At 32.6% G+C, this 27,819-nt stretch overlaps 1 protein-coding gene across 1 annotated transcript in view; it reads left to right on the top strand.

Moving 5' to 3' along the window:
- Positions 1-27,819, top strand: part of tous (testes of unusual size) — an 86,647-nt gene that overhangs the window by 44,921 nt on the left and 13,907 nt on the right. The window contains exons 4-8 of the mRNA XM_040726243.2: positions 2,255-2,621; positions 19,134-19,441; positions 19,641-20,639; positions 20,704-20,867; positions 24,769-24,893. Coding sequence (XP_040582177.2) covers positions 2,255-2,621; positions 19,134-19,441; positions 19,641-20,639; positions 20,704-20,867; positions 24,769-24,893 — 1,963 coding nt within the window. The remainder of the gene's footprint in view (positions 1-2,254; positions 2,622-19,133; positions 19,442-19,640; positions 20,640-20,703; positions 20,868-24,768; positions 24,894-27,819) is intronic.

Raw genomic sequence — 27,819 nt, 5'->3', positions numbered from 1 at the left:
GGATGTAACAAAGTTTTGCTTACAAAATCTACTTAAATTACATTAGTATCCTTCTCTAATAATAATGTTTTAGGCTATCTATTTCGAGTCCTATCCGGAATATTAATGTCAAAAATCCCCGCATATTACTAGCAAAAACGTATAAGCAAAATTTTAAAACAAATATTTGAATCTTTCTTTATTTCCGGGTTCTTGTATTTACCCGGGTCGTTATTATTCAGCTTTGTAAATAGGAAATTGGATTTTATTATTGAAAATATACGTTTATTGCATGAAAATGATAAAGAATGTGATATTTAAAGTAGTACCCATCGCTAACTATAGATTTTCCACAACCTTTTTTTTACAATTTAAGGATGTAACGTCATAAAAATGGCTGCTTTTTTGAGATAGGCCAGCCATATACCCATTTTCGTAAAAAAAATGCTACTGTGTCCCATCAACGCAATCAGGGAATAATCAGAAGTAGCAGAGTCTGTTGAGCAAGCTGCTGACGCAAAAGTTTTTCCCAACTAAAAGTCTCAATCGGTACTAGAAAAACTGCCTGTGGAAGATTGCCGTAGAGGAAATTGCCCGTATTTTGTTCAAACTTCATGATGAATAATAACACATTATTCATTTCCTTAATATTATTTATAACAAATATCTAAATATAACTTATTTGCTCCATACCCCCAAGGGAGTATCTTCAAGTAGAGTAATGTAGGAGGAAGAAAGGAGAGTCTTTTAAAATATAGTTGAATACTCTCCGCCCTTTGATTGGGCGGAATCTCGAGGGGGGAACCCTTTTAACCCCTACAAACTAGTTCCAAGCCCTTGGGCTGCGCAGGGCACATGAGGGTAACACTGGATCTTTAAAAAACACCGCTAAGCAACACATAAATTCCCCCTTCTCCTTACCACTCCTCGTGATCCATTTTCTAGGAAGATTGGTTTAAATTTAAAAAATTACAAGGAAATTGTATGGCAATAATATTACTCACACTTGAAAAATTACTCCCTTGGGAGATGGAGCAAACAAATATGTTTAGATATATTTCCATCAATAATATTATTAGCGAATTTATAATGTGTTATTATGTATCATGAAGTTTGAACAAAATACGGTCAATTTTCCTCCATGGCAGTTTTCTCCAATGCAATCTTCCACGTGCACTTTTCTCCTGGACAGTTTTCCGTGCACGGTCTCGATCGTTTCCTTGCCCAGTTTTACATTGTGTGATGACACATCAAGTTCCATTTTTGATATTACGGTCGTTTTTCACACATAACTCCATTCAAATTGATCATTTGTTGACAGTAGCGTTCATAATAGATCACACATTTCTGTCCAACTATACAATTTTGACGTGAGTCAAAATTGTCACATGCTCCCTGGAGGCTTTGACAAGAATTTTGATGCCCTTCTGCCGCATTTTTTTCTTGTAATGCTAATATAAAATCCATGCTCCTGGTAAATTGTAATTTCCAGTTTCAACGCTATTACAACAGTACGGTTGGATGACAGAATGTAAAATTTTCATTGGCAGAAGTGAAATAAAGAAAAGAAAATGGTGTAGTGGGGTTTTCTGACGACATCTACATGCACTGACTCGTGTTGCCATCTATTGGTAAATTTTGTTTTTATATCAACATACCTTTTGAAAGGTAATTTCGAGTCTTTTTTTTTTTTGTATGGGTACTTATGATCGGTTCTTCATTGATTCTCAATTCATCAACAATAATTGATATTATAATGGTTCTCTTTGTTGCCATGGACAATATTTTCCTTTTATTCATATATATATATTTTATCTAAATTGGTAGAAGAGAACAATTGCATCTAATTTATTTTGGTTTTGACCTTTTTAGTTGATTTTGTTGGGTACATTGATAAAAAATGATCCCTTTATTTAGTTTAATAATTATAATTTACATTCAAAGCGTGATTTAAACGATTTCTTTAACATACAAAGCACCAAACTTACATTTTCTGATAGCTTGAAATACAATGTTTTCTTAAATGATACTTAACATTTTTAATTCAATATATATATTTTAAAAAACTTGCAAAATTTTGCATTCAAAAAAGGACTTGACGCTTTTTTTAAACTTGTATACGCGAGAATACTAATTAAATTCATTAATAATATTTATCATTTATTTAAAATCAATAATGTTCAAGTTTTCCAAATTGAAAGACCCCCATCAAAATGACGGAGTGTTTATAATTACACTGTGAATGTTTTAATCTTCCATTATTTATCATATTTAGGGCTTCATTGTATCCTTTGGCGAAACAGGGTTAGTGGCTTTGGTTGAGAAAATAGGTGAACTACAACAGGAAGGAGGCGCCAATGAAGAGGAAGAGATGGAGTTTACAATTGTACAAATCATTTCTTTTGACAAAAACAAAAATAAATTAACTGAGAATGGAAATAATATCTTAAATATGGCATTAAACAACTCAGAGTCCATACTTGTGGTTCTCTCACAAGATCTTCAGATATATTATTTCACACTCAAGGACTCAATGAATAAAGAATCTCAAATTGTTTGCAAGAATTATTTTAAGATATTTTCATATCCCTTCCATAACGGAATGATTACAGGACTGGATGTATGTCAAAGAAAACCCTTGGGTAAGTACTTATTTTTTGGGGTTGGGTCAAAACCAACATAGGATTTTACTTTTGGGGGGTAAAATGACATATTTGTCACTTTTTGGTAATGAAGTTCCCTTTATAGTGCTTCCATCTTTGTTCAAAAGTAAGATATATTTATTTGCAATATACCGTATGAAAGATAAGAACAGACGCTTCTTACTAATGTAACAGCTAACAGATTCCCTATCAAGCATATAAATGGTGGATCATTGAATCAGGTCTTTGTCAATCGGAGTTCATAATTAGATTAAGTTATTGTATTCTATAATACGGATATATGTATATTTTTTTCTGATTTAAATTTAATTTATTGGATATGCAATTTAACATTGAGAGTAACTTTGTTCCAATTTTGGTTTGTAAGAAGAATATAGATAAGTAATTAACACATTAGAGTTGTATTAATCTTTCAAATAGTAATCTATTATGAGGGAGAGAAGGGGTAGTGGCGGGTGTTTTTATACTGGGTCAAGACCCCAGGGTTATCTTACACAAATAGTGTATACTTGGGGTGCAATTAGAGAAACTAGGAGGGCTATTTCATTGGTACCCATCTAGAGATGGGGCAGGTCAGTAAATGAATAACTACGTATATTTTAGTATTGAAACTTGGTCCAGCACCATTCCCCCCTAGATCAACTGATATAACAACTGGGAAGATTTGAACTTTAATGAATACTTATATTGTTGTAATTTTTATTAAAAATTTTCTTATACACATTCCAGCTTCTAAAAATTCTAAACTTGTACACAACATATATAATAAGCCTATTTATATAAGTAATTATAATATACAAGGCTGATCTTATCTAGTTGTAAACATTTTATTGCTTTCAATTTTTCAAACTAAACATTCATTGGGAGGACATTTATTTACAAAATCATCTGAAAATAGTGCTTAGCACAACTTTTATTCAATATGTGAGCCCTCAGCTCTAATAATGGCCTCAATACGAGGCCTAAATCCCTTCCAGGCCTTCCCTATGTTGAAAGACTCGATTTTGGTCCACTGCTTCTTAATAGGAGCCTATAGAGACTCCTATGAGGATTATTTTACAACCTTACACATCTCCATACACATCTGTATGGAGTAGTAAAAGGGGTTCTCTTTTGCAGAGGAGGTCGGCCAAATATTGAGGTCCCAAAAGTTGGGAAAGTTGCCTCTCAGGGTCTTAGCGGAGCGATGATAGGGGGATCTGTCTTGAGTGGAAACAAAGTTGTTGCTGAAATTTTCTCTGGCAGTAGGTAGGACTTTCTTAATCAGAAGTTGTATGTAAGCATCTGTATTGAGCAGCCCCTTCCTCTCCAGAAAATGTGAAGGCATACTTTGGCTGTGCTGGCCATAAAGCCCAAGGCAATAGTGGCCGTGAATAAGTCCCTGGAACGATTAACTGTGGTACGGTTGCACCTCAGCTCCTTTGGTATGACCATGGGGACATGCTGCGGGAGAGAAGCTTCAAAAGTCCTTTGTGCCTCCATTTTACTTGTTCTCATTTGTTTTCTTTTTAATTGAGTCGAAACTTTATCAAAGGTCCCTTGAGTAACAAAAACTATCTTAAACAAAGGTTGAAAACCATAGACAAATAAACTTCCAATATATTCAAATGTAAATTAAGTGTATCACTAGAAGAGGTCAACCCTACAAAACGGTGTTCATAATTTTTGAAGCAAAGCCTCCCTAATGATGAAAGTTAGAAATGCCCCTGCCTGTGGCGCTCTATGAGTGATCCCTGTTTGCTTTCTTTTGTTTATTTTATTTTTATACTTCCTTTTTGCTTGTTAAATAATCGCTCACATTTTTTTCCTCTTCTAATAAAATATGTAAATATCTCAACAACCAGGATCGCATCCACTCCTTCGAAGCAATCTATTTATTACCGACTCTGATCCTTATAATTACATCTGTATTTCCAATTACTTATATGTTCTCTCTTCAATAATTATAAAATAATGAACACAGCTTGGGAAAAATCTAAATCACATCAATTTCGATAGCAAATACAAAAAAGCAGGAGCGGTCTTCCATTATCATATTATTCTCATCTCTGTAATATATACACAAAAGTATTAAGATATAATCATTTCTTCCTTTTCATTTCCTCTTTGAGTAAGCAATGTAATTGTAGTAGTACGTTGCTCCTCTAAGTTTTTTTAACAATTCAACCATATCAACCATTCCAAATAGTACTTTCTTTTTCCTTTATTTAGCCAACATAGAAATTAGTGTTGGGAGTTGATCCAAGACCGAATTTTGTATTCTCTTGGTCTTAAGTCTTAAATGACTCCACATAAAGTTTACTTGTAACGTAAATCATGAATTTCATTAGACAAATACATGGGATTGTTCACATCAATGGTTCTTTTACAGTGTGTACGTGTGTTGGGGTTCGGTCTGCAAATCCTGGACCGGTCTGAGACCGTTATATTTTTGTGTGACCGAATTAGTTTGGTCCAGCAAAAAGCTTGGTAGTGACCGGTCTCATATCAAAATTCAGTCTAGATCGGTCCAAAGAGAAAGTTCGGTCTAGTTTGGTCCCAAAAGAACTGGTCTAGACCGATTTTACGTATAAATTGTTTGTAACATAACATCATATGTTTTTTCAAGATACAATGACGTTCTAATAAGTTTAAACAGAGATAGCTCGGATTAATTTTGATCCTGCCGTCTCTTATATGCCTACAGTATTTGTTCTAGAACTTATCGTGTAGTTTTGAGGGTTTAAAAAAAAAAAAAATGACAGTTGATCTAGAAAAAAAAAGGTCCATAAATCGAGACCCAAAAAAAATTCGGTCTAAAAAGTGAGAACGAATCAAAATCGGTCTACAATGTGAGACCAAAATACCAGTCAGAGACAGCGGTTTGGACCAAAAATCGGTCCAAATCCATCAAGAAAAAATCCCTTAATACTGAACAGAAAAAAAAATCGGTGCAGGACCGAGTCTCAACACAAGACTAGTTTTTGAAATTCTGTCAAAGAATGATCTTTTTCTAGTTCAGTCATAAGTTATTTTTTCCATAGATATTTCGGCCCAGACTGCGATTTCGGACTGTAGACCGAGACTTAATTGTTTCTAAATCGTGACGCAATTTTGTATGTCTTAATTTAAGGACAAATTTTCTCCCCTATTCTAATCTATGAGTAGTAAAAATACGATTTACGCAACATATTCAAGGTTATGTGACGTTTATGGAGGTCGATGTTCACCATTATTCATGAATAGTTTATCTATACAATTGGGTTGGACATCATTTTTAATGAGATTGATATAGGCCTTTTTTTTGTATGCACGATCCAGACCAAATTAATCTGTGGGACTGATCTAGAGCGAACTTCTTTACAGGACATAATTAATTCGGGCCGCAAAATATGATATCGGTATCAGTCCGGTCTAGGATTTTCAAACTGAAATCCAACACTAATAGAATAATACCCCCTAATACTTTATAACAGTGTTTGTTAACTGGCGGTTAGTGTACCGCTTGGGTTTACTTGAAGGCACTCTAGGGCTACTTGTGATTTTAAAATAATATTTTAAATATGGTACATAAATCAAGGGTTTCCGCATGAGATGGGCATGAGGGGCTGTATCACTCCCACACAAAATTAAGGAATTATTGCTTGAAAATTTAATATTTGAAATTTAATTTAATTTTTATGTAAAAAGCTATAGATTTTTAAATTTTTCTGCAAATATATAATATTTGAAATTTTTTGTGAACAGCTGTAGATTTGGTATTTATTTTTCAAAAAAAAAGAAATGACTCTTTTTTTTAAGAATAGATATAAATCATTGAATTTTTCTTTCAATTTTTTTTTTGTGAATAGCTATGGATTTTTGAAAAACAATTTTAAAAAAAATGTACAATTTCGAAATTATTTTCAAAAAAATATTTTTACAATTTTTGGACTTCTTGTTCAAAAAAAATCCAAAAATAAGCCCAAAATAATTATAATAGAATCCTACGGGCATCCCTGTCACTGTGGCTTATAATTGCTGTGTGCTGGTAAGGGGTTACTTGAGTTAAATAAATATTTTACAAGTGTGTATACAATAGGCTCTAACTTTTTTCATTTTTTTTACAACAAGGTGGAGGTTTGAAAGTGTTTTATATATATACAATAATAAATGACTAAGTTTGAATCATTTTTAATAAAACATTTGAGGTAGGTACATGATCATTAAGTTAATAAATCATACCCTTTTTTTTTACTAAACATAGTTTGGCTCTAATATCATTTGTATACTACGTATTACAGCTCTTTATGTAAATGAACAAGTTCAGTTACATAAAATATGTCCTAAAAGTTTTTAGTTAATTTTTATGAATACTCAGTAAGTATTCTCTAAAAGAACGATAATAAGTATATAAATGAAGTATTGCCTTTTACCCTTCTGCCTATACGTTAGGTGTATCAGAGCCAAACAATTTGACTGCTATATATTTAAATTTGAGATTAAAAAAAAGTGATAATTTTGATGAGCTTCGTCAAGAATTAATACCTTTAGGGCAAATTTTGTTGAATAAATGAAAAATTTGAAGTAAAAAAAAGAAAAAAAATATGCAAATAAAATTTATTAGGAACTTATTTTATATAAAAAAAAATTACTTCCCAAGGTCATTTGAGTGTGAGAGTGACGACGATTTAAATACAAATAAATATTTATACTATTAATACTACGACTATTGAAGAAAAGTTGTCGTCTTGTAAGAAAATAAATTATGTAAAACTATTATTTGTTCTAATATGATGTTATCTGTAGGTAGTACAATATCGATCAAAGTTTAGAAAAAGTTGAGGTAAATTTATTGTGTCTTACGGACTAAAATAAATTCCTTTTTTGCTAAAAATAATTTTTTACCCTTCAGAACAAAAGCAAAGAATGTACTATCTCAATTTTTGAGGATTAGACTATAGCGTGAATCTTTTATTTTCTATATTTTCAGAAAAAGAACCATCATAATTGGACACTTGAAATTTAGAAGATTTACAAATTGGGTAATAATTCTTCCAGTCGGTGTAGATTTAAGACCATTTAAAAATCATTTTGTTTGTAAGGGTAGGTCAATTTAATATTCTAAAGACTTACCACTAAGATTGGCAACTGTTTTATTAGCTACAGTTTGCAAGAAATTCAAGATCCTGAGCATGATTTTGAATAGACGTGGTTGGATTTCCCTTAATGAGGTTTTTGTCTAAATAATAGTTTTCTGACAGGAACTAGCCTTTCTTTCAAAGTTCCCATCACATTAAAACTACTTTTTTCAAGTATTTAGACAGGTTTTTTTTAGAGACTCCAATAAGCCATGAAATTTCATTAGGAGTGTGACCCGTATGAATAAATGTTGAGATTTTAAGCCTTGTTGGAGCTCTAATGACACTTGTTTGTCATTTTTAGAGATTTGGTTAAATCAAACGACTCATTTAGAGGGATTTGAACACTCTACAAGATTCTTTGTTGGATTTGAAAAGGTAAAAGACCATAAATGAGTACATCTTGTATATTTTCGTTTGTATTCTCACGAAAGTTTATAGCCTGGAATTAAGAATCCTTTGCCTGTATCTTTAAACTTTGAATAAATTGAGCCAACGACTTCCACAGTTTACGGAAAACAGCAAATGACAAGCAAATATTTTATTCTTTTTCTTGATGGATATACTATCCATTATTGTAAGGGACTAAACATAGCTTCTACCTGCTTCCATAAATTCCTAGCTCACAAATTCACATAATTTTTCATTAATCCTAATTTATTCTGTAGTTTCCCCTCTGGTCAGAACTCCAGAAAACTCTTAAAAAGTAAATTTCCAGTAATTCCAATACTTGTCCTTATGTTGAGAGTTCGGATCTCCGTCAAATTGATTTTGACAAAGTTACTTCTCCATTTCGGTTCTAACTTCGATAATTCAATAAAAGGTAAAATAATAAAATTGATGTTAACCCACAAAATGGCTTTGTTAAACTTTTCTTCAACTACGTATAAATCCAACTAGCATTCAAGGATAATGAACATTAACACTCAAATATGCATAAACAGGGGGATTAAGCTATCCATACCACCACTTTGGTGCCCTCTCTTAGGCAAACATGGGTAACTAGGCAGCGTTAATTTTTGTTAGATAACTTGTTCAAACCTGCACCAGTTGGAATCAATTGACAAATTTGCTGTCCCAAATATTTACAAAAGGCAGGAAGCTCTCTTTAGAATCCGCACTGGGAGTGACAGTTTAATAATTATGGACTAGATAAATAATTTTGATCTTTTTTCAAACATAGAAACAGAATTAGGACCTAAAAATGACATTGCAGTTAGAAAAATAAAATTTTATATACAGGGTGCGGTCTTACATTTAAGATTTTTTTAAAACCGGTTTCTCTTGGAGACCCTTAGTCGCACAGACTGAAAAGCCAGTTTATCAGATTCAGGAGACAATTTTTTTTAAAAGCGTTGAAAATGTCCTCCACGTAGGACCATCGTGTAGCGATCATTGTCGCCCTCCATGCATGCGTGCGCCCAAGGAGATCATTGCCACCGTGTGCAAAGTCGCAAAGGAGTTCAAGGAGTCTAGAGGGATGGGAACACTAGAAAGAAAGAAGGCAGATCGATTTGCGTACAAAATTGGCTTTTGGACAATTTGGAGATGTTTTAGTCTAAGGAAAAGTTGCTATTACTGACTATTTCGTGCGGGGTGTCTTGGAGAGTTGTGAGCAACAATTTAGATTCTCTAAGAGCCTCCATTATTGCATCCGTAGTCAAGGCTGAGGGTGGTTGGATTGAATGATTAAGTTCATGGAGGGACGTTTGTATATAAATGTATTTGTAAATATCTCTACTAATTTAAGAAATAAAAAGGTTGATGTCCTGGTCTGACAAATTTCCCTAATGTCAAATTGCACCCTGTATATTACTTCCGTATATATGATGGCAATTTTCCGCAGTAGTCTATATCGAACTTTGAAAAAAACAACTAACCCTGGCCACCCTAATGGAGATCCATACATATAACTGTACAAAAGGTGTAAAAAAGGTTATAATTCCTATTACTTACTCTTTTACTCTTTCTCTCTCTGGAGTTGGTTTGCAAAACCAAAAGCATGTGTTTAAAAAGCGTACGCCAACTTTCATATAGATTTAAAAAAAAAAAAAAAAAAAAAAACCTTTCATTTCTTATATTTAGATCAATATGTAAGTGCTTTCTACAAAAAAAAAAAAAAAAAGAAAAAAATACGTTAAAAACCCATTATTATTTAACTTCTTTTATTCAAGAGTTATTTTTGTAGTCTTTTTTTATTCGACTCAGACTATGTAATTTGACTACAATACATTTATAGTCAATGTTTCTTTTTACAAGTACCAATGGCTTACATTAATCTATTCGCATAATTGAAACAAATGATTATTATACTCCCTTTTTCCTTATTTAAAAAAAAAAAAACCCACATATATTTAATGTAAAATAGTTTCATACGTGGAAGTATGTTTTTTTATTGCTGGGTTTGGGGCTATAGGTGATTTTTATTATCAACAGCATCCCCAAAATAGAAAGGAAAATAAAGCTTGTTGTGGAAATGTTCTTGTGCGGGTAATCTCCCATGGATATCAGCAGGGGGTTGTCAATGTATAAAACGTCATTAAGCCTCTATAAATATTATTAGAAAGACTGTCCAAAATTAAATCACGTGGCTCAATGGAGAACACGCTCGAGCTAAATTATTCTCTTGAACTCAATGTGCGTAGGTTCGATACTTGGTCCTTCATTCTAATACCATATTATTTAATCGTGCTTAATCTGTGCAACTCCATTTGACCAATTAAAGGAACATTAAAAAAATGACAGGCTAAAGCAGGAAGATACATATTCGTATAAAGACTGCTTTAAACACCATTGAAAAATCCCACAGTAATCGGAGGAATGGTTAGAAACAAGGGTTATGTCAGCAACAACAATGAACATGATCATAAAAGTCGACCTTGGAGCTAAGTTAAGGGATTGAAGGAAAGCCTCAACATATAAAAATATCTCCTCAACGTCAAGAAAGGAAGTTATTAGTTTTTACTGGCGGGAAGTTATTCAGATTATTCAACAGCGGGAAGAACAGGTATATAGTCACCAAGAAGCAAGGACATGTACCTAACAAAATTAATTCACTCTTAATACCAAAGATACAGCTTCAATCATGGTCTTGGGTGAGGTATCCGTTGGATATTTCTTGTGAGAGGACATTTCAACAAATTTTTATTTATTTTCGCTGTCATTTCGACCATTTTTATTGATAAATATACACAACCCTAAGTTCGGTCATTATGACTAAGCCCCATCAATAATAAAACCTGGTATTGCTTGAGATATTACGGGTCGATGAACAGACAAACTTCAATCTAATAATATTGATTTGATTCATTATAAGAGCAACATGCTAACAGCTTCACAATCCGGTACAAACATTCTGTATCATTGAATCAAGTCTTTGTCAATCAGAGTTCCTTATTGGATTTAGTTGATTGTTACGATATACAACTATATATGTACATACATGTCAATACTTATATATTATGTGTGAAGTTAAATCTAATATATTGACATTAACCTCGTTTTTATTTATATGTATTTCTATCGAAAATAAGGCCATAATCAACCTATATATATTTAATATGTTGTCAGTATATTTATGGTTGTAGATAAAGTAATTAATTTTGCATGTTATCTGATTAGAATTACATTAAATTTTCAAATAATTATCTATGATGAGGGGAGAAAGTATCTTATTTAAATTTGTGGAGTTGTGTAGAATATGACCTATCGGTATACTTAAATATAAACTAAAAATGAACGTGGTCTAATTTGAAGAATGTTTGGAAGGAAATTTGCTTAGCTCTCATAACGTTTTGTTGGATTAGTTAGGTGGAGATATAAATGGAATCAAATAAATGCAAATCCTACTCCGTATCTACCAAGGATAAAGACAGGAATGCCTCCAATCTTGATCCTCAATGCTATTGCCTGTCCAACAAGGACTAAGACATTACTTTTAGTCGAGTTGTAATACTCTTATTTGAGATTTTTAAACTTTTTTTTTAGTAAAGATATCTTTTAAAAGTGCATCATATCTAAAGGTACCCAATTATTATAAATGATTATAAATGACACTGCATAGACCAAATACAAAATGGGGTATTGTATTCCTACTTTTTTTTATAATGACAACTAAGCTGATTTCCTTCCAAACTGTCTTCAAAATGGATAGGGTTAACATCCTTTGTAATAATGATCTAATATAACTGTAATGTTGCAGGACTATGACGTCACCATTACATCATTTGTTCTCCACTTACAAATACGAACAAAGACTTTGAGCTGCTCCAGTTTCTATGTCTTACTAGTCGTCGAGTCTCAAGTCGTTGCTCACAAGTGCAAGTCCTTAAATATTATTATTGAGTCAAATTCGAGTCCTGAAATTTCTTTTGAGCTCATTTCAATCCCTTATTTTAAGTAGAGTTTAGATAATAAAAAGCTCTCGAGTTCAAGTCTTAGCTATCGAGTTTGTAGTCTTTGGCTCTGATGTCAATTCGAGTCCCATACATAGTGCCCAAGGCCCCACCCCTGCCCTTATGCACGGCCATGATGAATAACATTCAAATCCAATTTGAAACGCTAATAAATGAGAAAATCGGGAGATAATTCTAACAAAAAAGAAATTAATATTTATATATCAAATATATTTTGATATTACCAAAGATTAAATCTCCACCGTGCCACATTTCACACAAAAGCCTATATCTAAGCTATTTAACATAAAATAAAAATTATAAATACATTATATGAAAATCAAACACAAATGAAGAAGATGAAACTTTTTTGTTTATTATCAACCTTGATAAAAAGTATAAAAAGAAAATAAATGGAAATCTTTTTCTAAAATAAATATGTCTATTCATCATCTAAAGGTGGTATCATGATAACCACTAGTGTTGAGAGTCGGTCTTGGACCGACTCTCAACACTAGTGGCTATTGTTTTTTTTGTCTTTACCAATTTAGACTGACATCTCGGACACTAAACAAAAATTTAATCGTAGATTGTTTTTTTTTTTTTTTTGGTTTTAAGTAGTGTTGTATCAGTCCTTATTATTTTGGTCGAGTTCAATTTTAGGAGCAGTCCTTAAGGGTTGGTTTTCCGCTTTATTTCAATTCGTACAAAAATTACTTTTTCCCCCTACTTATCAAACTAGGTGTTAAAGGTCGATAGATTTGGCTAAACAGTAAGGTTTAAGTCCTTTAATTTGTCGGCTGCATTTCAACATATATATATTTTTTTTTTAGTGTGGGGAGGCTTAGTTTTTGGAATTTAAGTCAAGTAAGATATGTAACTCATGGGTGACAAGTACAGGCCAATTTTGATTGATTAACAAACATAATTGTCTCAGACCGGTGCGATTTTCAGACTTTTATGCAACACTAATAAATACTTACTAGGTACTTGTGTATTTTTTTTATTTTATATAATCAAGGGTACTAAGTAAGTATATATAAAAATATTACCGTTTATGAACTTTATATTTGCTTTAATAAATTGTTTGTTTTGATTATTAATTGTTGTATTTTATATTTTTATAATTAATTTTCAAGTAAATAATATAGAAAACCACGAAATAACTCACAAAGAGAATAATATTTTAAGGGTTTAATTTCCTTTCAATGTCACAAATCAATTTTTATTTTATATTGCAAACCATCCTAAAATAAACAGAAAAAAACAACCCATAGAAACCGTTGGTAGTTATTTTGTAAGTCACGTTGAAGATATATACTTCGTATATATTTTAAGCTGCATAAAAAATGACCTACCGTTCTGCAAAAAAAAACAACCATACAATATATTGGTAGGAATGTAATTATTGGCTAAAAGGCAGTGATTCAAACAGCCTGGCCTGCGAGAATGTCATACAAATGTGGTCACTTTAAAAGATGACATATCTGCTGACAGGAATAAATATAAACTATGTATAGTGTTCATGACTGCTGATTCGTTAATATTTTCAAAAAAGGGAGGAATACTTAATCAGAACTTTTTTTTGCATTTAACAATGTATACTCTTTTATATTTGTTTACGTTCACCGCAATTTATCCAATATTCACATCCATAGACATGGCAACTCTAGAGATTTGAAGAATATTTAGCAGGAAAACTGCTAAGCTGTCATGGCGTTTAATAAGAGAATCTCTGATAATTTATGTGAGGAAGGAAATACACATAAAATTACACTCTCTATATAGCAAGGATATAGGCCTAGGAATGACTCTGATATCGATCCTCAATTCTAGTATGAGTCCTATAAGGACTTTAACTTATGACTCCCAAATAATATTCAGTGTTGGCCTCCTTTAATTTATACTTATTTAAACATTCATTCTTAAAACGAATACTGATAACAGCTTTGGACAATAAATAGAAAATACTGTTCAAGTTGCTCGTACAAGCTCATATATTATACAAATATAATTATGACAACTATGCAAAATAAAATAAAAACACACTGTAGATTCCCGGTGTGCGAAGAACTCCTCGCACGCGTTAATTATTTAGGGCTGTAACTTGTCAGACCTTTTGATTTGAAAAAATCAAAATAGTGTAACCGAAAATTAATCCTTATAGTTGAAAAAATGTTTAGCCGAAAAGATGTTTCACTCAATTAAGCTGCAATCAGCTATAATAACATGGAAAAGTTACTCAGTTTTCGATCATCAATTCTACTTTGATTACAAGAAGCCCTTACACTTTTAACTAGTCGTGTGTCAGTCCTAATTTATTTGGTCTATTCCAGTACTGTATTAGGACCGGTCCTTAAGACAGTGGGTCTTTCGGACTGGTAGTACTAGAAATGATTAAAGAAAAGAAGAAATACATTTGAGTGACGTCATCAATGAGAAAGCGTTATCAATTTTATGACTGATGTACAGGACTGAACTGGACAGAACTCCAGCCTTCAGTCATAAATAAGGACTGTTAGAACACTAGGTTTATATCACTTATCGGGGTTACTATCCGTCATTTATGAGCGGAGACACACTAGTGGGTCTACTTTATACTTATATTTTGTCTCCTCAGGAATGCAATAGTAATGATAAAAGCTTATGAAAATATATTAATACTGCTCAGGTAACAACTACAAAAATAGTAGATTTCTCTAAATCCTTTGGCTCTACAACTCTAGCCACATTTTACTCAACTCTACCTATAAATATCCTGTCGTGTGGATCACTGCTAGACAACTCACTAGAGATAACATTAATATCAAGTCTCCTACACGTCTTTCTCTATCTCTCCGTCTTTTCAAGTTACAAGAGTAGTTATCCAATTCTTTTCAACCATGGAATTAATAATTGTTGGGAATATTTCACAAGTTTAACGATAGGTAGTTTTAATTCAACTCATCAAACATGCAAAACACTGCGAGGGAATGAAAAAAATTAACAGTTGATAAAAGAATACCCTTTAATTTTGTATATAGTGAGGATTTGCTGTGAGACTTGTATTATTGTAAGATTAACTTTCTCCCAGAAATAATTTTTTTAATCTATTTATGAGCAAATTTTTATTTTACAAGGCGAGGATAAAACTCTAAGCATATCTACACAGAAAATTAATTAAATTCACAAAATATCTATTTAAAACATTTTTAGAGCAAATTCCTGACATAGATTTATGCCTTGATGTGTTGTCATTTGGCTTTTGAAAAAAAAAAGAAGCTAATCTTACATTAATACATATTTTTATCGTCTAGAATATACTTCTCTACAACATTGGAATATAATGTATATTTATTAAATAATATTTAACAAAAAAAAAAAAAAAAAATACCCTGAGTATTTTGTTATCAGATTCCATTCCTTCGTTTCGCTTGATTCGTCATGGCTATTTTTTTAAATTGATAAACCAGAGAGAACTAAATAAAAGAAGTAATAAGTTTTTCTGTTCTTATGCTCCGTTTTCAATTGGACAGGAATACAATTTCTTGTGGATGGTTTATCGCTCATTTTATAAATATATATAGGCCATTTTACTATTTATATGAAGAAATTTTGGTTATTATACACAAATAAAATATTACTAATCAATAATATTATAGTACAGTAACAAATTAAATACTATCTAGAAAATATGTATAATTCATTTTAAAAATTGTAAAGAAATAATATGACAGTGGTAGTCTGGGAGTCATTAAAGATTAATAACAGTTGGTATGGATGAATTATTTTGCTAACTACCAGACGTTTTTCTATCCATTTTTTTTTTTTTTTGAGGAAAGGTTTTATGATACAATAAAGGTTAGAACGTATCTGACCTACAAAAGTAATGGTAATGTGTATAATTGTAAAAAAATATGACTTGCTATTAGGTTTAAACAAAACTCGAAATGAACGAGGGCATCCCTACAATTTGAAGAATATTTGAAAGGAAGCAGCTGTAAAAAACAAGGAAAAAAACAACAACACATAAATGCCGCTCGGTATCCAGCAAGAACATAGGGAGGAATTGCCTCGTTTTTGATCATCAATTCTACTCTGAGTGCTTTGAGGGGGAAAATAACATCAACAGTGAAATATTATGTAGTGTTATTAAAGGATTTGAAGGATAAAATCAGGGGAAAACGGTCCCATTTGAAGAAGAAGAAAGTGTTGTTTCACCAGGATAACGCACCGTGTCGCAAGTCAATCAAAATAATGATAAAGCACCATGAATTGAACTACAAATCGTTGTCAAATCCACCTTACTCTCCAGATTTGGCTCCCCACAACGGCTGACTCTTCGTCTAATAGATGGGATGTTTTCGCTTTGGGTTGTTTGTGTGTTCTTAAGCAGAATTATAATACATATAGTGAAAGATTTTTGATAAAACTTTGCAGGAAGATCATTTGTCCTACCAGTAAGAGCCCATTCAATTGAAAGGTCACACTAAGCGGTAAAAATGAATAAAAATTGCTTTACATAACTCCACAAAGCGTCATTTTTTAAATATAATAGAGACACTTTTTATACATCATAAGGATAAAGGTCAAGGTTACATAAAAGGTCAAAAATATTGCAATCTTTTTAAAATGCAACAAAAATGCATGTAATTTTTTTTTTCCGGGGGGGGGGATGCTTATTTGCAGAGGTTTGTGCAAAAAGATTATAAGATGAGATTTGCACTCTACTGTGTGCAAATTCTAGTTGTAAATGTTTTTCAGTGTATAATTTAATGTGGATGTCAAACATTTGCTTTTTCTTTAGAAAATTGAGCTAGTGTTATCACAATACGATTTGTTTCGATACTTTTTATACTAAAAATAATAGGGGAGTTCTTAGTAAGAGTGTTTTTGAAAAGTACGTAAAAGGTCCAAGAGATGGCGCTACTGGCTCGTATATCCGTTATGTTTAGTTAGTAACATCTCTTGGAAGAACAAACACCAACTTTGAGGGAGATAGGTACATTTTTTTCTGTTTGTCATTCGTTTAATTCGAAGAAGTGGAAGATTTACAAAATATGGACGAAAAAATTATTTGGTGTGTTGATTAAACATTACTTTATTAAAGGCAGAAACGCCTCAGTAGACTACATAGAAGCTTGGTAAACATTATGGAGATTCTACACCTTCGATTAGAACAGTTTATATAAGGGTTCAAAAATAGTTACATGTGACGCTTAACGTTCTGGACGTCTTGTTGAGGGTACTACTCCAGAAATCATTGATAAAAAACAGGATATGGTGATGGATGACAGAAGAGGAAATGTACGTGAGATTGCTAGTGCTGTGGATTCAGATCTGGGCTCTGAGGGGACCAAAGGCTCTTGGATCAGAAGTTCAAGTTGCTACCCATCCACTCTTGTTCAATATTAGAAGTACAGTTCGGAGCCCCGTCCTGCTGAAATACGTACGTGGCCTTCTTGATTGACTTGGTGATCTATGGGACCAGATTTTCCTGCAAGACCATCAAGTTGTCGCCCACTGGTAGCCCTTTCCAACAAGAAACCAGGGATTTTTTCTCCAGTTGATGTTACATCGCCCACCATCATCAATGAGGCTGGATGTTTGGTATTGCTGACTGTCCTGATGATGTTGTCAGCCTTGTCAAAGTATACCACCTGATCATTTTGGTTATTGTAGTTGGGTCAACGGTAAAGGTCATTTCATCAAAGAAAAAAAATACCCGGTGCTTCAGATCATTTAAGAATGGTTGAGATTGCTGAAGACGGAGTTCTTTTTGATGACGGGCTAGGAATGGCCTCTCAATTCTTCTAAGCAACCTTCCTCCAGCCTTTTGGATGGCCTTGCTACAGTCCACCGATGCACCTTCTTCTGCTTTGTGTACTCTGACATCTTCATCGTTGGGTTGACATTCGGTGGGTCTTCTACTCTTGGGTGTCTCCTTAAGGGCTTGAGTCAAATGATTTCGGACCCGACAAACTTCGACCTTGTTGTCATTTAAGGCTTTTATTATGTACGAGGTGGTCCTGTCGAAGTGGATTAAATAGTCAATGATGGATGGCTCTTCCTGCCTCCATCGAAAGATTTAGAAAAAATCTTTTACAATATGCACATATATCAAAGGCATATAATCTAAACTATTCAAAAATAATCCGAACTTTAGGATTTAATCAACAATATCTATTCAAACCTGTATTTAGAAGATCTCATTACTTTTTCGACACCCGGTCTGTAAATTACATGTATAGAAATATAGTCCTTAAAAATGGGAACATCTGACGAATTTAATTCAATTTTCCATTCCAGAAGGCTGACCATAAATAAACTGAATTGGTATCTATTCTGTATATAATTTGAATTTTAATATTTTTTTGTATATTGTTAAAAGAAGAAAAAAAAAAGGGAAAATATTAATACTCTACTGTAGTATGTACTCCTCAAACTATGCTATGTGTAAGGTGGGCCAAGGATTCGATTCTTGGGACAGGTGAATAGTAAAAATATCGGACCCAGAAAAAACAGGACTTAGTCTCCCCCTCCCAGGGCGAGTTACGCCATATCATAATAACATACATATCATTGTTCAAATCAGGTGTTTGACTATTACTTTAAAGATTTAGGAAATATATTTAATATTATTCTGTTTTTTTCAGTCATTTCACGAAATGTCTACAATTTTCTTGGATTTCACAGTTAAAAATTAAGATATAAAAGTGTTCCCTTTGACAAAAAACGCATAATTGAAAAGTTTAAATTGTGATATTATTTATTGACAGTAAAAATAACTATCTCTTAATTTTAATTCAAGTAATCAACGCCATTGACAGATGACAACAAAATACATATTAAATTTTTGGGTTAGTGTCGTAACAGCGTGAAATACGTGCTGTCATTACAAAAAAAAAAACACATTTATAAATAACTATCAAGATTTCAACTTTGTACCCCTTTTCAATTTCCTTAGACAAAATTCAAAATACAAGTTACCATGCCATAACATTTTATTTTTCATAAAGTTGTCACATGTGGAGCGGATCATACCATTCGAATATGGAATTACTTAACCTTAGAACTGGAGTTGAGTAAGGATTTTAAAGAGAATCTTTTTAGTGTGGCTCTTCATCCATCCGGAATGTACTTATGTGCTGGTTTCTCTGACAAACTCCGATTGATGAATATTCTAATTGATGATATTCGAACATTTCGGGAGTTCAATGTAAAGGCATCCAGCGTTTCTAGCTTTAGTTGTGGAGGGCATTTACTGGCTGCAGCCTCTTCAGTTCCACAAATTTCCCTTTTCTCTACCGTGGATTTTCAGAATAGGGTAATTTATCATTGCATTATAATTTTCCATTATTTATGTATATATTTTGGCACACTTTCTATGACGACATCACTCTTACCTCTCATGATGAGAGTATTTATCAAAGTGCTCTTACAATTGATTATGCCAAATATTTAATCACTATGTAATATATTTATTTCAATAGTCAACACTCTTTTACTCCATCTATGCCTGGTAGGTCAATTTAAGAGGGCATGAAGGACACGTCACTTCCCTTGCCTGGTCTTCCGATGACAGGAAACTAGTCTCATGTGCAGATGACGGCTCACTCTACGAATGGAACATTGATGAGGGCTATCGAGTAGAAGAGAATGTCCTCAAAGAATGTTCATACAATGACCTGACCCTGAGTCCTTGCGGAGAGTATGTCTATGCCATTGGATCGGATAAAACCGTCAAAATGATGCATAAATCCGAACTACTCAAAGAGGTGGATCTCCATACCTTTACACTTAGTTCCATTATTCTGAGTCGAGATGGGAAAATGCTTTTTGCCGGCTCTGTCACAGGAAAGATTTTATCCATCAAGTTTCCTCTCACATTACCAGGGAACTGGAATGAGTACGAAGTCCATGGTGACACAGTGTCACAAATCAAACTCTCACTCGAGGATCGCGTACTAATATCAGCTGGAAGGGACGGGTCACTTTGTTTTTGGAGCGTGGGTGTAGCTCCTAATGGAGAGCCGCCGGAGTTAATAGATCCAGATTTTGAATATACGAATGAGATCCTCATTACAAAGACGGAGTTGGAGGAAAAAAATGCTTTGATTCATTCTCTGAGACAAAGGGTTGAGGAAACTCGAACAGAGAGCGAATATCAAATGCGTCTCAAGGATAACTGGTACAATAAAAAGATGAAAGAGGAGCGAAATAACTTTTACAAAGAGATTGATGACTTGCGGAGCATGATTGGAAAGTACGAAAATGAGGCTGCTTTAGAGAAATCAAAGTTCAAAAATAGCTTGGCCGAAGAGAAACAAAATAATGAAAAGGCTCTTATTCAACAAGGAGAGAATTACAAAGCCAAATTAATTGTAGAGTATCAAAAGTTTGATGCTCTTGAAGAAACTCATAAGACGCTACAAAGTAATTTTAATAAAAGAATGAAATCCAATAAGGAGAAAATGAATAAAGCATTGGAAGAGATGAAAAGCAGCTGCGATAAGCAGCTCAAGGTAGTTAGAATTTCTCCATTTTTTAAAAATCATTTAATTATATGTGCATAAATTAATTTTCTAGGAAAATGAGGATGACATGCTCAAAAGGGAGGAAGAAGGGAGTAGCAAAGTGTCTGACATTGAGGAAATGCTCAAACAAACCGAGCAGGATGCTGATAAGGAAATACTGGAATTGAGAATGAAATATGAAAAGACACTAAAGGTTGAAAAGGAATCAAATATTCGGTAATTATCCTCCTATATTATGATTTTAAACGAGTGCAAGGTAAAGTGATGGACTTTTTGATAACGAGAAAATCGGGGAAGCTTTTGCAGGAATGAAAAGGAGTACAAAAATATCACAGACTTCCTTATTGACATATCTTTCTATTTTTCAAACTGATTTCCTTTGTCTTCTACCATACCCTAAACCCCAGCCCAAAGGCGCCACAGCACTTCTTTATGAAGGCCCCGGACACGACCTCCTATACCTGCTCGGCAGAGTGAATAAAGTCATCCAAATTTTTTTTTGAGCTCTCTTTTTGACAACCCTTTTAATGGTATAGTCGAGGGACAACAGTCCTGGGAACTGTTGAGCACTTGTGCTTTAATCAAGTCAATAATTTCTTGCTTCTCTTGAGGGGGTTATCCTTGGTTACTCTTGTATTCATTTGCCAATGAGGTCGTACATAAGAATCCTTCTTCAAATCTTGTATATACCTCATTGCAGTCCAATCACTGATATTGAGAGCCTTGGTTAGACTTCTGGTGTCCACGTTCTCCATCATCCCGATTTACTTTGACCTGAAGCATACAAAGCTTTTAATCTTGTAAGCAAGACTCCGGAGGCATGATCTCCTCGATACTCACTTGGGCCTGGAGCAAATTAGACACACTTTGCCTTTTACCCTCCATGATGACAACTGTTGCTTTTTAAAGTTTTGTTTTCTATTGTTTATTAATTGGAATAATCCTACTTTTATTAACGGAAACTAGTATTTTTAAAACCTCACCCTAAAATAATATCAATTGATTTGAGTCAAACCCATCTTTTTACCTCACACACTGTAAATAATAAGGCTGAAAAATATGTTCATATGTGACTTGTCACGACTAAAGCGAGCTAGCATGATTTTTTATCAAAATTAAGTTTTAGTTTTACATCTGAACTCTTTGACGAATTATTATTTCGATTTACAAATTATTTCTATTAACCATATTGGTGTATCGCAAACTGCACTTTTAAGTGGCAAAAATGCATAGTTATCATGTGTGTTTTTTAGAGGGGCCCGTATCCAGATTAATAATATAAGTTTCTTAAATCAAATAAATGTTTTGAAATATACATAAAAATTACGGGTACCTTAAATTATATCATATATTTGAATACAAAGCCAAAAGTTGAACAAAATGTGTGTATAAATATTGAGATGTTTAATGTATATTGAATACCCCTCTGACAAAAGTTAAGAAGTTATTTTCTAATTTCGAATTCAATTCTCATTCCATGCTCAAATTAATTTATTCATAATGTTTGTACACATTACTTGTTGACAATATCAGCTATTTTGCATAATTAGTTGTCTTTTTTTAAATTTGAACCACAATTTTCTACTATTGAAAAAAGAAAGAAAGAGTGAATCAACTAAGAAAGAAATTCTTTGAAAACTGTTTATTCTGCTAAAATAGTTTTTTTATAACAAAATGCTAAATTTTGAAGAATCAACAATCTTTCAAAAGTTTTTAAATAATTTTGCCATAAATTGATATTTTTTTAATTTTTTCAAGAAAAAAGAAAATCCGGGAGCAATCTAAATGCCGTCCTTTATTTTTATATTTCTAAAACAAACTAAAAAAGCAAACGTTTTGAACAGGTGTACCAACATAAAATAAAATTAAGATTCGAAATAGAATTGAATTGAATTCGGAATAAAAAAAATAACTATTTATTTTTTTCAAGCCTTCTATATGATGTAATAAAGTAAATGGAGAATTTCACATTTATATAAACTCATGACTAGGAATGGGATTTGTGTAAGAGGGCGAGGAGAAGGCGGAAGCGATACTTATAGTATTACTGTATAGGGACCATTGTTAACAACGGTTAGCTGTTATAGGATTTAGCAGGGAGAAAATGAGATAACACCAGAAAGAGGAGAACCTTTTACATTGAAAATGTAATTAGTAATATAAAATATTACAATTATATTTAACTCATTAGAGGCGAGAAATATTTGGGACAGTTAAAAATAATTCACAGGTTTAGTTTACCAATTTAGGAATCAAATAAGTGAGTTATGAAAAGTTAATTATAAAAAGATCCATTGGGCCTATGTAGGTCTCTTTATTTGATTAACCTATCGTCAGTATCACTGAATGAAATGATTTAAAATTACCCAGAACAAAAAAAAGGACCTCAAAAACATTTTAAATGATGTGACTCAAAATATATTTTACTCACAGGGTGTTGGGACATGATATAATTTAGTAATAATCAAATAATTAAACAACCATGCCTTTGACATTCAACAATATAACCTAGAAAATAAATTAGAAAACAAAACTTCCCTTATGGTCTGATAACAGGGGAGTCCACAGGATTATATATATATATATAGAAGGGGAGGGGCTTGGTGTTTTAATTTTTTGTAAAAAAATCTAAAAGTTAAAATTTTATGGATAACAATTTTAAAAATGAAATTTTTTAGAAAAAAAAATTAAAAAATTCATAGCTATTCACAAAAACAAAGTTTCTTCGATAGTTATATTTGAAATATTTAATTTTATAGTAAAATGCAATTAATCTATAATTTTTGGGAGAGCTAAAACCTCTCCAATCCACTCCTTGCGGACGCTTCTGGCTAATGGATAAGAATTTGGAGATTTATATTCCCGGTTTATTAGGGAGGTTTTTCTTTCGAATTATTAATATTTTCTTCTATAATAAAATGACATTGATATACGAATGTTCAAGAGGTGGTTGTCAAGTCAGAATTAAGTAAACAAAACTCATGCCCTAATGGCTATTATCCTTCTTGGAGTTATATTATTTTACCATAACTGCAAATCACTATACCTAGTTTTTTCCTTACAGAAATAAATTATTTATTGAGAGAATTTTAAACTTAAAAAAGATATAATTAATTAATGAACAACATAATTTCAATAAAATTGATGCTATAAATATATATGTGTATCAGCTCTCTCAATTATTAATGTAACCGCTCTTAGCGGCAATGATGGCTTCCAGGCGGTGGAAGCCCTGGCACCCACTGCGGATGAAGTCTTATGTCATTGCGTCGAAATGCTGTTTGACAGTGTCATTGTGGGGGTATTAGTTTTTGGATGGCAGACTTCCACTTGACATGCGCCCAAAATGTGTTTTCAAGGAGGTTGGGATCTGGGCTGTATGGGGGCAAAAGTGTCACAAAAAGTTGAAAAAACTAATTCGAAATATATTCAAAAGAGTTTTGCAACAAAGGAGATGGGGCTCTTTCATTGCAGGTGTCAAAAGTGGCCTCCTCACCTTTGCATTGCTCTTTCCACCGACTTTTTGATAGCTCTCTTGACAATCTGCTGTGAAATCCCTGAATTTCTTGCATGGGTCCTCATGGACTTGAAGAGATTGGCCTGGGCTGTCTTTTTTTCCACTCTCCCGGGTCCAATTTTCCTTTTCCGACAGAGTCGTTCTTCCTTTCTCTATCCTTTCGGACTTGCCCACGGTGTAGACGAAGGTCCTGGAGACGCTCAACTTTTTTGAGTGCGGGAATGGAAATTCGTCGATCTGGTTCAAATCTAAATTTCTCGACTTGTACCTAAGCTAGAGAGCTCAGATTTGTTTTGTAACTAATTCTTTAAGCTTTAATTTATTGACATATGAATTAATTTCAATCACTCAACCTTAATTTATTATTGAATTAGTAAATGTTTAGATTTGTAATGTACCACCCGATATTCATAACATATTGTTCACCTTTTACATAACTACTTAATCAAAATAAATAATCTCGCTCAAGTCTCTTTTTTCCATTCAATTAATCAATTCGTAGAATTGTATCTTTCCTCTGCATACTCATAATTTGTTTTAGTCCTTAGCCTATTAATTAAGTTACATAAACATGAGAATACTAATTAATTAATTATATAGACTTCGTGGAGAAATTGGAGTAATTAAAAAGAAGTATCAAAGTATAATGAAGGATACTGAAGAACAGAAAGTCAGCATTCAAAATATGAATACCGAAAATCAAAAGCTCAACACCTCTATTAAAAGTAAGTTATTTTCAATAATAAAATCAACTTGTTGTGTTTACTCAGTAAATTAATATTAACTCCCTACATTATAATACACTTATGTCCTTAATTATTTGACTCAACTCAACTTTTAAATTGATGTAACCCCTAGTCGACTCACCATTTATTTCAGTACCTCCTTCATTTTCACGGACTCAATCTATGAGTTAAGCAAAGTTTGTCTGTATGTCTTTTTGATGGAAGACTCATTTTTGAGTGTTTGCTTCATATCATAAAATTTATGTCTCTAATTGTTCTTAAAATAATAATATATCAACGAACGTGTGTGACACTAAGGTTGTCATGTTAAAATATTTTAAAAAAGGTCTTCATATCTATTTTTCTTTAGAGTGACTACAAAAAAAAATTAAAAACTTCCAAGTGATATCCTAATTTTCCCACTTTTGACACTCCTTGGGGAGGGAGATTTAACCATCCGTTATAACCGCTAAACGCTATAGTACTGGGGCATTGATCCGTTTAAAACGGTATTATACTAACTTGATATTGGAACCAATATTTTCAGAGCCATTACGTCATAAAAAAATTGGATATCAATGACATAATCCTCAATTTCTGATCATTTTTACTGATAATATAATGCAGTGAAAATAAATCCATCAATTTCCAATATATTGTTTTAGTAATGTGGATGATCTCTCGTTGTATGAATGCGATCAGTTTACGCTAGATGACGTTCGAAAGAATATATTTAGCTATTAAAAAAACTATTTAAAAAGTTTGATTGTTTGACTCAGTATTGTTTGAGCATGCGCCAATTTTGGACACCCCAAAAGAGAAAATACGACCTATTTTACAGTTATTTCTTCGAATGAAGGGGAAAACGGAAACCAGGCTTCTGAAAATGTGAATAGTAGTTATGCTCTTGATACTATAACAGCCAATCACGCGCAAATTTAGTTTGATAAATTCCGTTTCTGTTATTTAGATGTCAAAGAGGCACGACGCATTGGAAGGCCAATTGTCTAAAAAAATAGAAATCCTAGAGTTCGACCCACATATAAGCACTGTTTTAATTGCACGGTAAATAAACATTAATGGAAAAAAAATATATATATTAAAATGGAACTTTTTTTAACTAGACATCCTTTCATTTGTCTAAAAATTATTTTAAAATTTTCCTCCCGGAACCGGTACATTTGTAGTCTTCAATTTTTGATAATTATCTTCCATTTTTATTTATGATTCAATTATTCGAATAACCATTCCCAAGCGTCACAAAATACACTTAAAGTTGAAATAAAAACTAAAATGGGCATTTGGTAGATAACAAATCCTTTTATCTAAAATTTTATATTCATTAACTCCACGAAAAAAGTTGAACAAAGTTTATATTTTTACCTCTGGTTGTTTGTTTGTTAGTAACTAGGATTACGGCAAAAGTTTCAAATCGATTTTGATCAATACTTGTTAATAAAATTACAAAGGTAATAGTAAAGGTACCTTAAATTTTGAGAGGTCAAGGTCAAACGTCAAAGTCAGGATATGACCACACACCAAAAGAAGTCCAAAACTTGACTAAGGCAAGCGGGCAGATTATTTCCCAGAAGACTAATGACGGGATTGGCAGCATCGAGAGGAACTTGGAATTAGGTGCCCCAACCAACATAAATCTGGATTACATTAGCGAGGCTTCCCAGAAAAACCTGAAGAAACCCATGCGAGTTCATATCAAAGAATAATTCAACTTTCTGAAGGCACCATCCAGAATGTCATCAAGAAGACAAGAGAGGGGGGCCGGGAGGGAAAGTTTGATAATCTTTTAGTGTACGTTATTAACAAAAAAATTCTATTAAAGTTCCTACTAATAACCTGAAGAGCGCAAAGGCTTGTGGCATCATTATCTTTAGCAATGAAAATACATATACGGTTGACCAGTGAGCAATCGTGGAACGAAAGGTACCTGTCCTTTGGCCCCATGGAGAAGAAGTACGTAAAAAGGACATAATCGAAGATAACTTTGGAAAAAAATGAAATACATAACTCAATTTGATTGTAAGCGAAGATTTTACACTTTACCGAGGGGCCGTTCTAGTTTGAGTGATGCATCTCAATTTTTTCAAAAGTTATGGTCAAATATGCGTTATTAAAGTTTTGTGTGACCTTCACTTTGAGTCACTTTTTACAAAGTTCTTACAAAGTCTCACCAAAATTGATATGTTACTTTTTGCGTAATTTTGTTTATAAACTGCCAAAAAAACCTTTCAAAGCGAAAATATTAACTTCGATGGTGGGCGTCAATATGATAAATTATATTTGAAACGCTCTAATGGTGATGAATATAGTTTCATATATCAGGTAAAGGTGATGTACTTTTTTAATATTATTACCTTTCAAAGCGAAAACACCAAGTTCGTTGGTAGACGTCAATATGATAAATTATATTTGAAACGCCAAAATGGAAATGAATATAGTTTTATATATCAGGTAAAGGTGATGTACTGTTTTTAATGTTATTGTTTGTCTACAATTATTCCTGGATATATGACAATAAACCCTTAATTGGCTTTGAAATATGTCTGCAAAATATTTGGACATTTAGAAAGCAAAAAATAAATCAATTTATCGTTTTCTTAATTAGTTTTTATAACTTTTTTTATGGGGATATATCACAATTTGCCTTTATATTTTGACTGATATCTTTACAAAAAATGATATTCTTTCAAAAAGTTTTATGATAAAAATTGTTAAATTGTATGTTGGAAACTTTAAAAAAAAAATTTTTTTGAATGAAAATACGTCAGTCCCTCACATGTTTCCAAAAAAAAAATTGTACTTCTTTTATGAAGTTTCTTCCGTAAAAAAATTAACTTTTCTTCCTAACAAAAACACTTTTAAAAAAAAAAAAAAGATTAAATGATTTCTCGTGTGATACTGTAAAAAG

The sequence above is a fragment of the Lepeophtheirus salmonis genome, chromosome Z (genome assembly GCF_016086655.4).
Source record: "Lepeophtheirus salmonis chromosome Z, UVic_Lsal_1.4, whole genome shotgun sequence".
NCBI classification, from domain to species: Eukaryota; Metazoa; Arthropoda; class Copepoda; order Siphonostomatoida; family Caligidae; genus Lepeophtheirus; species Lepeophtheirus salmonis.
Note: the sequence above shows the minus strand (reverse complement) of the source record. Positions and strands in the feature narration are given on the sequence as shown.